This window comes from Epinephelus moara, chromosome 4, assembly GCF_006386435.1.
Source record: "Epinephelus moara isolate mb chromosome 4, YSFRI_EMoa_1.0, whole genome shotgun sequence".
NCBI classification, from domain to species: Eukaryota; Metazoa; Chordata; class Actinopteri; order Perciformes; family Serranidae; genus Epinephelus; species Epinephelus moara.
Window position 1 is genome coordinate 33251593 of NC_065509.1, and position 15511 is coordinate 33267103.

The 15511-nt window shown below is 40.1% G+C and overlaps 1 protein-coding gene across 1 annotated transcript in view; it reads left to right on the forward strand.

Moving 5' to 3' along the window:
• Positions 1 to 15511, forward strand: part of slit3 (slit homolog 3 (Drosophila)) — a 346116-nt gene that overhangs the window by 166996 nt on the left and 163609 nt on the right. The window contains exon 5 of the mRNA XM_050043123.1: positions 9045 to 9116. Within this exon, the coding sequence (XP_049899080.1) occupies positions 9045 to 9116 (72 nt within the window). The remainder of the gene's footprint in view (positions 1 to 9044; positions 9117 to 15511) is intronic.

The following is a 15511-nucleotide window of genomic DNA, read 5'->3' on the forward strand; positions in this document are numbered from 1 at the left end:
TTTAGTTTGCTTGTTAATTAGGGCTGGGACAATTTGCTCACCTCCTGATTCGATACTTGGGTGCCGATATGATATGTAGTGCGATTAGACATTACGATGTATTGAGATTTTTGTTTGCTTTTTAACACTAGATCAAGGGGAAAAGTTTTATCATACATTCCTAGAGATTGTATGTCATGAGTCCTTTGTCCAACACTGATCACAAATCAGTCTTTCTGACTTTTATTTCATCAGCATCATCGCTCGTTGTAAATAAAATAATTTTTAAGGTAAAGTGCCATATTTAGCTTTTCCTGCTCATCAGGCTAGAGCCATAAGATATTAATAAATAAAATAAGATTTAGACCAAATGAGCAGAGCGCCTGAAAATTACATTTAGTACAAATATGAGCCTTTATGTGAACATCCTTCACATATGAAAGTGAACTTGAAAACTGTTCTTTCAAAAACCTGGATTTATTTTTGTTATATTTGTGACAGTGATAACTAAAATGTACAATAGAATGAATACAAAATACTTACTTTGAAGTAAAGTAAATATGTATGTATGTGTGAGCACAGATATTGTTTTATGTTAAGCATGTGAAGTAAAATGGATCAGTTGTTAAGATAATGTTAACTTTTTGGTTTACCTTTTGTTTTGTTTTTCTAAAGCTAAAAAAAAACCCCATTAACTTAATGTTTATGTATTGTCTATGTACCAGTATATTTGAGTTTAATAAGTTGGAAAATGACCAAAATAAACAAAACTAAATATTGTTTTCCCCAGACATGTTTATTATGTTATTTAGATATTTCCTCTGCATATTACTTTATCTAATTTCCTAATGACTTAAACGCTACATGCACAGTTGTAAGGATCATTAAAAAAATGCACCAGGGGAATATAACTGACATCAAAAAGACATTTGAATAAAGACAAGAATTAAAGAAGAACTTACAAACTTTGCAAACCTAAAGGCAACAAAAATAAAAAACAAAAACTGGAAAGACAGAATGCAGTTGAGTCCATAGTCCATCATCAGTTTTGAAGCCAAATCCATAACAAAGATTTGGCAATGAAAAATGACTTTAAGCTGTAAAACTTTAAAATACCAAAAAAAAAAAAAAAAAAAAAAAGGCAGTCCCACTCTGCAGTCCTCCTGTCTGCAATGCACTGCCAGCATGTTGGATAATATATCCCCCCAGTTTGCTGGCACAAGTCAGACTCACTCAAGTGAAGTAGCTGTGCAGCCAAGACTAGAAGGCCGTGGTTGTAATGGGAAGGTTCCAGTTTTGAATGCATGGAGCTATACGTCTGTGGCATTGCCAAAATGCAGCATTTATAGTCAGTAAGTTTTCCCAGGATAAATGAAGGTTAGAAAAAAAAGTTGCTCTTAGTTCCTTTTCAACATGCCCAACAAAATAATAGTTAAGAGTGTACAAAGGCTACAAAGGAGTTATTTCCACTCAAATGCCACATTGGAACAGCAGACCTCCGTGTTTGCTGCTGCAGTTCGATAATATATTTATATCCATTTTCATTATATCACATGAATATATGCTTACACTCACTGTGTGGTTACCGGCTGGTAATCTGGGAAAATCTGTTCATCTATCATGATGGAACGTCATTCTCAGTTTTCAATTTATGCAATGTGACAAAAAGTGAGGGGAAAGTTTTAACAGCAGTCTTCAACATTTAAAGTCCTAACGTGAACTGAACAAGTTATTCTGCCTTTATAGCCTCAAGAATAAATTTAAACGAAATGCTATCCAAAGCATTAAAACATTCCCATATATTTATTGTAACTTAAAGGTCCAGTGTGTACAGTTTAGGGGGAAATGGTGCCAGGAATGGAATATAATATAATAAGTATATTTTCTTTAGTCTATAACCACCTGAAAACAAATATCATGGTATTTTCATTACCTTAGAATGAGCCATTTATATCTGCACAGGAAGGAGTCTCTGTCCATGGAGATCCCTGAATTGCTCCACTATGTTTCTACAGTAACCCAGAATGGACAAACCAAACAGTGACTCTAGATAGGGTCATTCACATTTTTGCATTGGCCACCATAGTTAGCAATCCTTCTGCAACAAGCAGCATCAGAAAAACCAGCATTTTTTTTAACATGAAACTCTGTCATTCAGTGTTTTTACCGGTCGAACTCACAGGGTCTATTTGATTTGGAGAGGAAGAGACAGCTCCTGGTTAAAACCTCCTGAACGTCTAGATTTTAAGTTATCACAGAAAAACGGTGAGCAGGAATTAGCAGGTGCTGGACTAGCAGCTCATTTGTGACATGCAAAACAGCATTGGAGACCCTGATTTGTCACTTGAAAGTGCTTTATTCAGTGTTTCTACCGGTTTAAATCACCTGGTCCGTTTGTTTTGGAGAGGAAGAGATCTCTGCAGATAATTCGGCTCCTGGTCAAAACCTCCTAAATGTCTGGATCTTAACTTATCAGACAGAAATGAATTAGCAGATGCTGGGCTAGAGCCTGTCTGTGGCATGCGAAACAGCAATGGAGACACGCTAATTTGTAACTTGAAACTGCTTTAATCAGTGTTTTTACCGGTTTAAATCACTTGGTCCATTTGTTTTGGAGAAGAAGAGACCTCTGCAGATAATTCTGCTCCTGGTTAAAACCTCTTAAACTTCTAGGTCATAAGTTATCAGGGAAAAAAGATGAGCACAGATTAGCAGGTGCCGGGCTAGCAGCCCTCCTGTGACATGCGAAACAGCACTGAGAGAGAGGAAGAGACCTCTGCAGATAGTTCGGCTCATAGTAAAAAACCTGCTGAACAATGAACACTGAAGGAATTCTAACCAGGAGAAGTTTCAGCTGGTTGCAGTCTACATCATCACCACTAGATGCCACTAATTTCCCCTAAATCTTACACACTGCTCCTTTAAAGGCAGCACTTAACAGTTAAAGTTAAAATGGTTTAAAGGACACTTTAATGGATCCAAAGGTTACAGATACCACAGGATATTTAAATTACTGTTACAGTACAGGCTGTAAGTACTCTAATACCTGCTGCATGACTTTGGTCTTACCCTACAGTAGAGTGCCTTAAAAAACAAGCGGAATATGAGCTAGCCAGCAGTCGATATTTATTACTCTCTTTATGGAACAATATTAAATGCAGTTACAGCCCCCAAGGGACAGAAAAGAGACAGACAGAGTAAGAGAGAGAAAGATAGCGGGAGTGGTGGAAAAAGAAAGTGAGAGAAGAAGAAGAAGAAGAAGAAGAGAGACAGGGAGAGGAGAAGTGAGAGGCTGGCGTGAACCATTGAAGGTCTCTCAGGTTTCAAAAAGAGAAACTGTGCCACCTCTGCCTTCTTTCTCAGTCCCCTTTCTTCCTCTCCCTCAATTTTCCCTCCTGTTTCTTTCCTTTCCTCTCTCTTCTTCATCTCTCCCCTGGAGCCCAGCCAAGGGTCATCTCTCTTTCTTTCCTCCACTGCAGTCGCTCTTCTTTTAATAAAAGACACACACAGAAACACACACAAAGATGCATACATTGTCACCCATCCACTCTCCCTTGCCTGCTGTTTCTCTCACGCAGAGACACACAAATTTTACCTGACATGGGGATACACACCTTTGCCACCCTCCTTGTCAAATCCATCTAACTGAGACCTCCTGTGATGCCATCTGACACAAAGCCATGTGGAATCAAACAGGCCTGTTTCCACTCCCCTGTTGGCAGACTAATGGTTTAGAGTGGCCCTCGCTCATATCTGGACCAGCCTGAGGGTGGATTCATCTAATATCTGGTGTCTACTGTTACACAAAAAAGTGTAGGGTGAGACAGCCTGGGAGAAAAGTTCATTTGGTCCGTGTGTGTGACTGAAACAGAGCAAAAAAATAGATGTCCGTGCATGTGTTTCTGTATCTGCATGCTTGTTGACGATGTGGGTGCAAATGTGTGACTGCATGCATGGTGTGTGTGTGCATGTGTGTAAAGGGTTAACACCAGCATCTACGGAGGCACAACGTGGCCTGTTTAGCATTGCGTGTGTGTTTCTGTGTGTGTGTGTGTGTGTGTGTGTGTGTGTTAAAGGGTTAAAAGTAATATCCGAAACGGCAAAGGGCGACCTGGCGAGTGTTATTATTCTCCTCACATGAATAATGGAACTTAATATGGAGGAGGTGATTGCCCAGAGCACGCACACACACATACACCAACACGACCACCACCATCACCACCCCAACCCCAGGAGGATCTTGCTGTCATCCTCAATCCCTCCAGACTTCTAGGGGCCACAGAGAGTCAGCATGCCCAAAGAGGAGAGGCCTTGGCTGGGGAAACTCTAACCGAGGGTGGGGGGTCTGTGTGGTGAAAGCTGAAGGTCTGGAAGACATTTGGTCAAAATTCAATCAATCATACAGTACTTAGGAAGCCATGACAAACATGGAAAGGATAATGGAGGACTAGGTTTTCTTCATCTGCTGCTTCTGTTTGTTGTTCCTCTTCGTCTTTTTCTCCCTGTACCCAAGAACACTAAACTTAGCTCACATGAACTTCAGTGAACTTTTGCTGTGTTTGTCTTGTCTCCATCCAGTTCTTGAGATTCCCCAATTCCTCAGGAGATATGCATTTGTTTTCATAATCAGCATCACTATAATTTACAGAATTTGTCATCCTAATAGAACTGATGTATAATTCAAACAGCCATCTGTCTCTTTAATAGAATTTTTAGGAGATTAATTGCCCGCTCCCTCAAACGCTGTGGCAATAGAGGAGGACCAAAAGGGCTAAATCCAATAATTGAAATGTTGGTGCAGAATGCTAGACACCGGCGTACAAACTGCCCAGCTATCTAAATGATCCATGTGTGTGGGTTCGTGTTTGTGTGGTTAGTCTATCAGCGAGTGTCCTTTTCAAGGGCCACAGGCCAATCTCCTGTTGCTGATAGCCTTGGCTCCACTGAAAGGTCAGCAGGTATGACTCACAGAGAGACGAGAGGAAGACAACTGTTTACATGAAAACATAACGTAGCTCTGAATGTTGAATGTGCAGACACGGATAATGAGTTGTTTGTAATATCTGCCAGTACAAAGGGTCATATCTGTGCAGAAGGTAGCCATGGACATCTGCTTGAATCTTAAAGGCCCTGAAAGTCTTTTCTCTCAATCAGCTTCTTACTATGAACAGTGGGGTCCTACACACACCAACACATTTCCTGCCAACGTTTGAATGGTTTTGGAAATTGCATGAAACAAATGTTGGTATTTTTTGTTTTCTTTGTGCATCAATCAGGTTTTTAGCAACATTTGAATCAAAATGTGACGGCAGTCGTTGGATTGGTTGCTTTGTTGCCAGGCTACTGACAGTCAAATCTGCTGAGTCAGTTTTTGAGAAATAAGACTTTTTTCTTAATTTGTTCAAGGTCTACATGGTTCAATGTATTCAGCATCATACATGCATTTGGCCATGGCATTGAGCTAATTTTCTGTCTCTGTCATATAGCTTTTCGTTCGTCACTCACTTTACAACAGGAAACAGCACTTCAGAGTAAAACCTCTGTACCGGATATTCATTGTACTTCAAAATAAAGTGTGTTTTTTTACAAACTTGACGTGTTGGCAAGTCACTTGTGGTCTATTCAGAATGGACCTGGGACCCACTTTTGGACTGGGCCCCACCAGTTGGGAACCACTGCTGTAGACAACAGAATTTTTTGCCTAGGAATGCTAATTTAGTTTTTAGTTTTTCTTTTTGTTACCAATAGACGACCCTCGTTTGCACATCGTTACCCATTAACCTGTAAGTGTGTATGCATGTTTTTCATTACTGTTGAAAGTTGGGACCATTTTACAGCTGAGTTTTAGATGTTAGCCGCGGCTGTTGTGTTAGCTTGTGCTAATTGGGCAGACATTAAACTGACTGCTCTTTGGAACAGGAAGTGAACCGTTTCTGTTATAGGGAATTGGGTGGGTCATCATACGATTCCAGTTTTGGCAGCAGCACACTCCACTGTCTCATCATCTTCCCCCACAGTGCCATTATATTATATGTAATATATATTTTTAACTGTTAGCTACTTAAATTAATCAGTCAAAATTATTTTTGTTGTCGTCGTCGTTATTTTTAACGGTTAAACGGGTCATTGTTAACGTCCCTATCTTTCTATCCCCTAAATTTTGTTTGTTTGTCTGGTGGAGATTAGGTGGTAAAAAACGGTCAGCAATGGGTCAAATATTTATTTTATTTTTTTCACATTTTTACGACTCCCTGTGCTTTGCCGGTGACCACATCAGAATTTCACTCCTTTCAAGCTGATAAGACCTTTGTATTTGTACAAAAATGCTGTGTCCAGCTTTAAACAATTACTGCAAACGCATTTTTCAGAGTGATACATACTTTATCTAAGTATAAACATATTTTAGGGTCAGCAAACATCCCTTCTCTTATTCATTGATTCCTGACAGACTCATTAAAATCACATGTGGTATTTTTTCATTTTCCAGTGAAATGTTGACGAAGTTTATCTTTTGTTTACACCTCCCAAAATGCCACCCAAAACATTCCCATAACTCCAAAACCAATTGCACAAACGGACGACTAGTAACCACTCATATGATGAAAACTTAATTCAAGCCTTGTGACATATTTGGTTTATTATGGTGGCCTAAACCGTGGACTCCTGGAGCTGGTGTCAGTCACTCAGCTGGAGTCATAAAGGCCAACAGAGAGACACACAGTCTCATAATGGCTTTTATTTGACTCGGATGACTTTCCTTCTGTTAGAAGCAATAACAAATAAATATCATGGTGGGTAAACAAAACAATAAAAGATTTATTAGCCATGGAACTCCTCTGAAATATGACTTTTTAATGTTTTTTTCTTTATCTTCTTCTCCTTCTCCTGCTTTCCCCTCTCGATTTTTTTGTAATCATTCTCCACTCTGTTTGTCAGCAGTCCACGGAGAGCAGGGCGGTATAAAAGAGATGCAAATCATAGAGATAAACAAGATAGATTTGTGGATATAGTTGGCTAGTTAGGTGGATAGATGGAAAGAACAGATAGATAATGGAGAATGATAGAGAAAAAGAGAGCAGGAGTGATAACAGCTTTGCCTTCTATCTGTTTCCTATTTGCCGTGTCAACGTCATCATGGGAGCAACAAAGACAGGAAAAAAAAAGAGAAAGAAAACCTCCTCTCAGAAAAATCCTATCCCTACCCAAAAAGTGTCAAAACCTTCAAAACAAGAAGTGTAAACACCAGGAATATTTTCCGGCTGTGCGGCACATTAAAATATCATAATACCATTCCTGTCCGTCAAATGTTTGCCTTTCTTGTGCTCCTTCGTTACCGCAATCGCTGAGCAAAATTGCACATAAAAGCACATATTTTCTTTGCCTAAAGAGTATACAATGCCAGGCACATACTTTTCCCATCAAGGCCTGGGGAGAAAAGAAAAAAACGGGGAACGCTCATCTCTTGTCAAACAAAAGGAATGAGCCAGAAAACACAGGGCTGAAAGGGAAACGTCCAAAACGATGAAACCTTGTTAGTCTGAGGAAATGAGTTTTCTGTTTTCCGAGCACGGCTCGCCAATTAACATTCACAGCCCTAATAAAAGTTGATTGGCTCTGGAATAATGCACAACCAATTTTCCTCCTGCGTACGTGAACGTGTGCGTGACTGTAAATTAGACGCCGTAAGCATATACAGTATGTATGTGAGGGTGTATGTATGTGTGGCAGCATGTCTAAGTATGTGTATTCCATAGTATACTGTGTGTGTGGGTGTGTGTGTGTGTGTGTGTGTTCAGGTGTGTGTGATTGTCTGTCTGTGAAAACTGACCAATAAGAAGGGGCATTTTCTAAATGCATGACAGGAAAATGTTATGAATATGGTTGGTACATAATTACCTTTCTCCACAGAGAGCTTGGCTGATTTCCATGCTGTGTACTTTGCGTGTGTGTCTCTGTGTGTGTGCACGCATGTCTGCATATGTGTGTGTCAAGGTCAAACAGAAAAGTCCCGGTGGTGGTGTGTTGTGATTATCCAAGTGTGTGTCGACTATCTAACATGCGTGGCCGTGTATATGTGTGCTGCCGCTGATTGGCTTTGTTAGCACATGTGTGATCAGTATGTGTGTGTGTGTGTCCGTGTGTGTGTGTTTGACTCAGGCCTGACTGGCAGGTATATAGGGTGATTAGCTTGTCTGATATTTCATACCTCTCTAATTACATTGTGCTTTCTGAACCCGGTCTGTCTGCCAGGCCTTCTCCCCAACAAACAACACTAATAGAGTTAAGGCCAGGCTGTTGTGTCATGTCAAAATCATTCGCCTCATATAGGTATTCATTACGGAGGAAGAAAATGAAGGAAAGAAAAGAAAGTTAGCGGGGCCTTTGTATGTGCTGCCATGTTCAGCATGTGTTGAAGACAAAGAGGAAAAACCTGTGGGGGAGAAAAAAAGTAGATACAAAGCTTGATGGTGGTATTAAAATGTGTGTGTGTGTGTTCTCGGGTTTCTCAGAATAGATGTGATTGCTTGTTTTTTTCCGCCACGGCAGCGCTTCGCTGTTGGAGGGCTTAAGTTAGGGGAAAAAAATCTTTTACATTAAAAACATGCACAACATACACATTGAACACGCACACACATACGCTCTCTGGTCTTTTATTCTGATTCTCTCTTCCCCCCTTTCCTCGTTCTTTCCCCGCCACTGCCTCTCCATTAATCACACACACACACACTCATATGCGCACACACACTTCAAGGCAGTAGATGGACTCATGCCAGCAGTATTTCTGATAGTTCCTTTTGTCTTTGAAGCTCTTTGGACCAAATTGTTCCACTGATCATAAATGTCATATCATCCTCTCACTGCCTTTCTCCCCATCTCTTCCTCCTTCTGTGCCTTTGTACTGTAATTGGCTCTGTGTGTGTGTGTGTGTGTGTGTGTGTAGGACATAGATCAAATGTTTGTGGTTTTGTTTATCATTTGACTCCATATATATCTTTGAGTGCTTGGAATACCTCAACTAATGTCTCCCTTTCTCTCTGTCTGTCCGTCTGTCTCTCTCCCTCCAGAGACCTCAGCGAGAACCAGATCCAGGCGGTTCCAAGGAAAGCTTTCAGAGGAATCACAAGTGTCAAGAACCTGTAAGCACAATCACTCCCTTCCCTCCATCTTTCTTCTCTCCTGCCTCGTGTTTCTGCACCTCTATTTTTCCTCCTCTGTTCTCTGTCATTGAGCCCAGTTTTTATTATTATCTCACAAAAAAGTTGATCCCAAATGCGGCTGCGGTTTTAACCCCTTAAACCTCACCAACCAGTCAGTGGCCCAATTACTACAAACTCATCCAGTAGCTTTACTTTAAATTTTAATAGAGCTCCAAAAAGCTTTTACATACCAAATATGTCAGCCTGAATTTGGGGGAAATATGTATAATATGAGGCCCAAACTTACTTGAATCTTTCCATTTAATATAATGGTGCAGCCATAAAAACATTGAGACTGTGATTAAAATCCATCACTCAGTGTGCACATAACGTACAGGTATGTGTTATACTGACAGACAGTGTGAAATAAAAATACTTATCCGACATTAAAGCTATTTAAGGAGGGAATAGCGGGAAACATATAAAGGATAACCAGTGTTAGGAAGGTTACTTTTGAAATGTTATAGGTTACAGATTACTAGATACCCTGTTGAAAATGTAATAAGTAACATAAGGGGGCGATCACACAGAAGTGAGACGCGGACGCTTCAAAGACGCTTGAAACGCTGGAAGCGCTTATTCAATGCGAGCTAGCTACTGGCGTCTGATGCTCAAAAAGTTGAAAATATTTTAACTTTTCAGCGTCTACGTGCGTCTAAAAACACACATCTAAGAAGAAGCGTCCACAAAAACACGCGTCTAAAAAGACGGCGGAAAAATGCCCGTCTAAAAAGACGCTTGAACGCCGGTCAGACGCGCCGTATCATAGGAAAACAATGGTATTACTGGCGTCATGTTTCTAGCGTTTCATCTTGGTGTGTAACTATTTTAATTGATTTTAATTGATTTAATTGATGAAACTATACCATTTGATTATATTTGATTCAGATTCACAAATTTATTCACAAAAGCAGATAAAGAAGAAGTACATGTACAATTCATAAGAAACTAAAAATATGAAGTGGAACCCCATGATAAGCTATCAAAAGCTTGAGAACAGGGGCCCAGACATGATGCAAACTGTATTTTAAAATGTGAATATGAACGTGTTATCTAGATTCAAGAAAAGAAAGTGCATATAATTTACAGTAACATCAATAACCTACAGAACTCCGAAGACTAACCAAAAACCTGGAGACTAAACTAACCTAATGCTAACTACTAACTGGTCCCAAGACATTTATTTCATCAGTCTAAACACTGGTTTGAAAGGTAAGACAACAGAAACAGAAACACATGGGAAGTAGAAATAACAGTAAATGTAAATGGATTTGAGTGTAACTGGGTTAGAAATCCCCAGTCCTCTGATTACTTTTCTAACAAATGTTTTAAACTGGACGTGAAAGCTGAAAAAATGTTGATCAAGAACTTTTAATCTTAACAGGTTCAGCCATATCTATCTATAAATAGCACAATCTGATCATTTGTTTAATGTTGATTGATGTTGTGTTACACATGAAGCTTTCATGCACAGCAATGCAAGGAGTTCAACCATTGTCAACTCTCCAATGTCTGTCTTTCTTTCTCTCCACTGAGCTCCCGTGTGAGTATAATAGCAGTGGCTGAGCCCCGCCCGTGGCAAAACACCACATGCACATGCCATTAACACGAGTAAAATGCAGTATGACACCGTTTATTTATGTTGTGAGTAGTGACAGACAGCAGTGCAGAACCAGTGACAACCTCACTCACCACACCACTCTAATGCAACAAAAGCCAGCGAGCAAAAGGCCAATAGGAATAATTCAAAATCGAGCCTAATCCACACAAAAGTATTACAGACAACCAAAATAAACACTCAGCAGAATACAGTTCATTAATGTAACACAGGCAAGGCTGCACTGAAGCAACAAACACTGGATAGTCTCTTAAAAGGGACAGAGAAATTTCCTTGAGACAGCGACAAGGCTGAAAAGATAAAAGAGAAGGTTTGTTTTTTATACTTTTTAATTTTGTGAAAAACAAAGATTTATTAACTTTAAGGGACAGCTGGATGCAGGTAATTCTTTCTTAATGCATTGTCAAGCATAGGCTTTAGCGTACATTGGACTGATTTTGATAACTTAAATTTACTTGACGTATGGACTTTGCTGCTGTGTTAAAGGAAAATAGAAGCATCAGATCAGGAGTTACTATTTGATTTGTAACTGTCATTTAATTAAAGATTCTTTCTCAGTAACTGATTACAGTTACTTTTATTTTGTAGTTTAATTACATGTAACCAGTTACTCCCCAACATTGAGGTGATGCATTATCTATGTATCATGGTCTGTATCTATGGTGTGCATATCTAAAATATGCACACCATAGATACAGACCATGATATATGATTTTAGATTTTATCACATCAGAGAAAATCAGTGTTATTCCTGGACGTGGCATCGGAAATGTCTGAATCACTAATTTGGTTTAGATTAGCTTCACATGACGTGTCTGTAATTTCCATTTTCCCTGAGCCTCGTCACTCTGTTTAACATCCTGCTTTTCATCATTCCTCCCTTTTCCTCCTCACACCCTTTTATCTACGTATTTCACCTCCCCGAATATTCCTCATATCCCCACTTGTCTCTCCTTCTTCTCTCTCCTCCTCTCCCTCTTCTCTCCTTCTGTCCAGAGAGGTTTTGTCCTCACGTCAAGCGCTCAATACACCCCTGTCATTTATTCATGATGTCCTAATCACCAATAGTGTGATCAATACGCTGCCCAATCAATTCTTCTCATCAATAACGGTTGATCAATCCGACTTGATGCTGCAAAGGGAACTACTAGACAGACTCTTGGGGGTAAACAATGTCCACAATGTGTGAGAGTTCGATATAGGGTTAGATAGAATAGAATAGAATAGAATAGAATAGAATAGAATAGAATGGCCGGGGTAGTGCTGAAAAAAAGAACAGGTTTGCTCAACAATCTTGTGTGTGTAAATTAAAGTTTGCTGTTGTGTTTTATCAGCCATGACTGACATGACAGAGTGAAGGAAGGCAGAATGAAATAGAAAAACAGAGCAGCACGTAATAACTACAAGATGCAAAAAGATAATAACCCGTCTCTCTGGACGCTCCACAAGCCTTATTTTACTACTGGAGCTGCTGACTGACAGAAAACAAATACACAATATACTTTGGTTAAATGAGAGAGAAAGAAAAAGAGAAGGGGAAAGATGTGATCTTAATATACTCTCTGTTCTTTTTGCAGTGTTGTAATGTGAACAAATAATAATAAGCCCACTTGTGAACATATGCCACGTGTGGGAAGACTCCATGTAAGTTTAAAGTTCACAAAAATGGGTTTGAACTTAGAGCTAAATTAATCATCAGTGCAATTAGTGATTCAAAGATGGGTCATATCTGATTGCATGCCAACTGTATTTGTCATATTTAGTGCTGGATTAGAATAAATCATCATTTATTTCAGTCTATTATGCCAATGAAGATCATGTAATATGAATAAAAGCTCCAGAACAGCCACAAAATAGAACTTGGGGGGAAATAGTTTTCTTAGCTGCAGGTTCCTGACCACTGGGAGAACTCAATCTGCAGGATGTTCTCATGCGCTGTTCGTACGTAAACCTACGAAAAGTGATGCACCACAATTCATATATAACACACATAATCATGAGCCAGTAATTCACATATAACCCACGTGATCAGGAATGCTACGATTACAAGACCATTATAGCCGTTATCACAGACGTCACAATGATGTCAGTTTGTTAGCTGGAGGCAAAACACAACTCTCCACCACAGGGCTGTAGGCTAGATAGGAGTCTTAAAATGTTAAGAAGGTTATCATGTCCACCTCATCAGAAATTGGGGAGGTATTAAGAGGAATGTTGGATTTCTTTGTAATGCTAACTTTTTGGCGCATTGGCTAACGATAGCCTCTATAGCAAAACAAACCGGAGGAAACCGTTCAAGTGCCATCCTCCTAAGATTGGCATAGTAATCAACCACAAAGCTTCCTGTGACATCATCCATCCACTGAGTGAAAGCATATGGGTCGGCCAGTCTGGTCCCGTTGGTCAAGTAACACTTGAGGTCCTGGAGAGTGAGTGACCTGACATGGTGCATTCATAAATTCAGTGTGAAGCTCTAAACTAAAATAAGAGCCCTGCATGAATTTCCAAGCAGTTAAGTTAATCACACATTCACTCTGCTCGGTGCTCTGCTGCTCCATCTCCCCAGACAGAGTGCCCAGAGTGCGCTCTGCTACTCAGAGAGTGCGGTGCTCTGAATAACTGAACGGTACATTCTGACAACGTTAAGAATCTACGAAAGGTCAAGTTTGTGCCAGAGCTCCCTCCAACACTCGGAATGAATGTTTCTGAATGCACCACTCGCATCATCTCCCTCCGTTGTCTAAAACAAGCCACCAGAACTTGCTAGCTAGCGCTGGCTAATGTCTGTGGAGAATTGTTTTGCCTTCAACTGAGCCCTGCCCACCAAAAATGTAATACTGCCTACTAACAGTAAAAGGGTTGATGTGGAGACAGAAGTAAAGAGAAAGAAGTTTGCATCAAGAGGCTGGTTGGAATGGTGGATAGGTCACAAATCACAGAACTTTCCCTAAGAAGATCAGTGTTCAGCACCGTGTGAAACCAAGTGACCTTTAAGCTATTTTGAAGTACATCATCATGTTTCTTTCCCTAATCCAAACCCACATAACTTTACATTACTTTATATATACAGACCTAAAACAGTAGTTTCCAGTGGCTGCACAGCACCACTTGCTGGATAGGCTGCTGTTTTAGAGCATCAAAGAAGAATTGATTTCCAGGAAAGTGCTGTTTTATCCAGGTGTGAAACGACTTTGAAGTTTGTAAATAAATTACATGGTGTCAGATCGGTGCATAGACTTGTGTACTTGCCAATACCTGTTCCAGCACTTTAGGCCAAATCAGAGGCATTTCCCACACTGGTATCGGATAAACTCATTTGTAGCTGTGATTAAGTTCCTTTCAAGATAAGTTTGATAGTCCTTTTTTCACACCTTATTTTTTTTATCTTATTATGTGCTCCCATGTGTACATCTATTTCTCAACACAAAAGTAATGACTTCAGATAGATTTATTACCAACAGAGAACTTGATAGAAATTCTGGGCCCAGGTTTGGGTTGGCACAGTCATCACAACATTTCACCTCACTAGGAAAAACACTTCTTAGCTAAGCTAAGCGAGCAATAACAGAGACAGTTACAACAAGCACTTATATTTATTTCCACTAAGTCCGTATAATCACTCTAAAACGTGAACTTATGTGCCCTTGAATTGTCAAGATCTATGAGCTTCTAGCTCTTTTTCATTGGGCAATCGGTGAATTGATTAATAAGCATCTCGCTACAGATCAGTAATTCAGAGTTAGGCGACAGGCAAATGTGCTCTTCTGCTTAGTTTCCTCTCCCAAGTGTGATGTAAGTTCAATATGGCCGCCAAAGTCCACAGGAGATTATTACTCTTAAGTTAAATGGACCCGAAAGTGCCTGTACTCTGTACTGCTGTGTGTGTGTGTGTGTGTGTGTGTGTGTGTGTGTGTGTGTGTGTGCGCGTGTGTAAGTGAGCGAGTGTCAGCTCTCATGGCCCAGCTCCAAACCTTTGATTCCAGGTTGGACTCTGATCATCTGATCCACTCTCCCTCCTCACGTCGGACACAATCCAAACTAAACGCTGCGCACCACCTTACCTCTTTGACCTCAGACTCACTCAAGTGTTTCACAAGTATTTGATGTTCCCTGCCAGAAAACTGCAGAGCAACTCACATCTTAGGTGCGATGTTACAGCACCCGGCATGTTGATATTAATGTTTAATCTGCATTTATCCAGGGAAGGTTTGCTGAGCATGCAAGCTCTTTATTGGTAATTCCCTGCGTCACAATTATACATTAGCACACATTCACACCTGAGAGCCTCCTAATATAACCACAGTCTCCTACAGTTGTCCTACTGAAAGTACAGCAGGTAAAATTCATCATTTCCAGACTTTGCACATTGGCTGTATTCCACCCCCTGCCCTAACGGTGTTAAAGTGATAGTACGGATCTTTTGAAGTGGGATTCTATGAGGTACTTATCTATAGTCAGGGTATTACATACAGCAGATTGCGGTCAGCATGCCCCCACTTTGGAGAAGCAGACAGGAGCACTGACAAGGATGCTAAGCAATGTATTGCTGTGGATGGATATATAAGCCACCTAAGTAAAAATCTATCAGTTTAAGTGTACGCTATATTTAGAATGTTTTCACTGCCTTACCTTGCCGTCACACAGCCCTTTCCAATGAGGGACTGCTTGCTCTCTTCAAGGCCACCAGACTCCTTTGATAAAAACAGTATTTTTACCT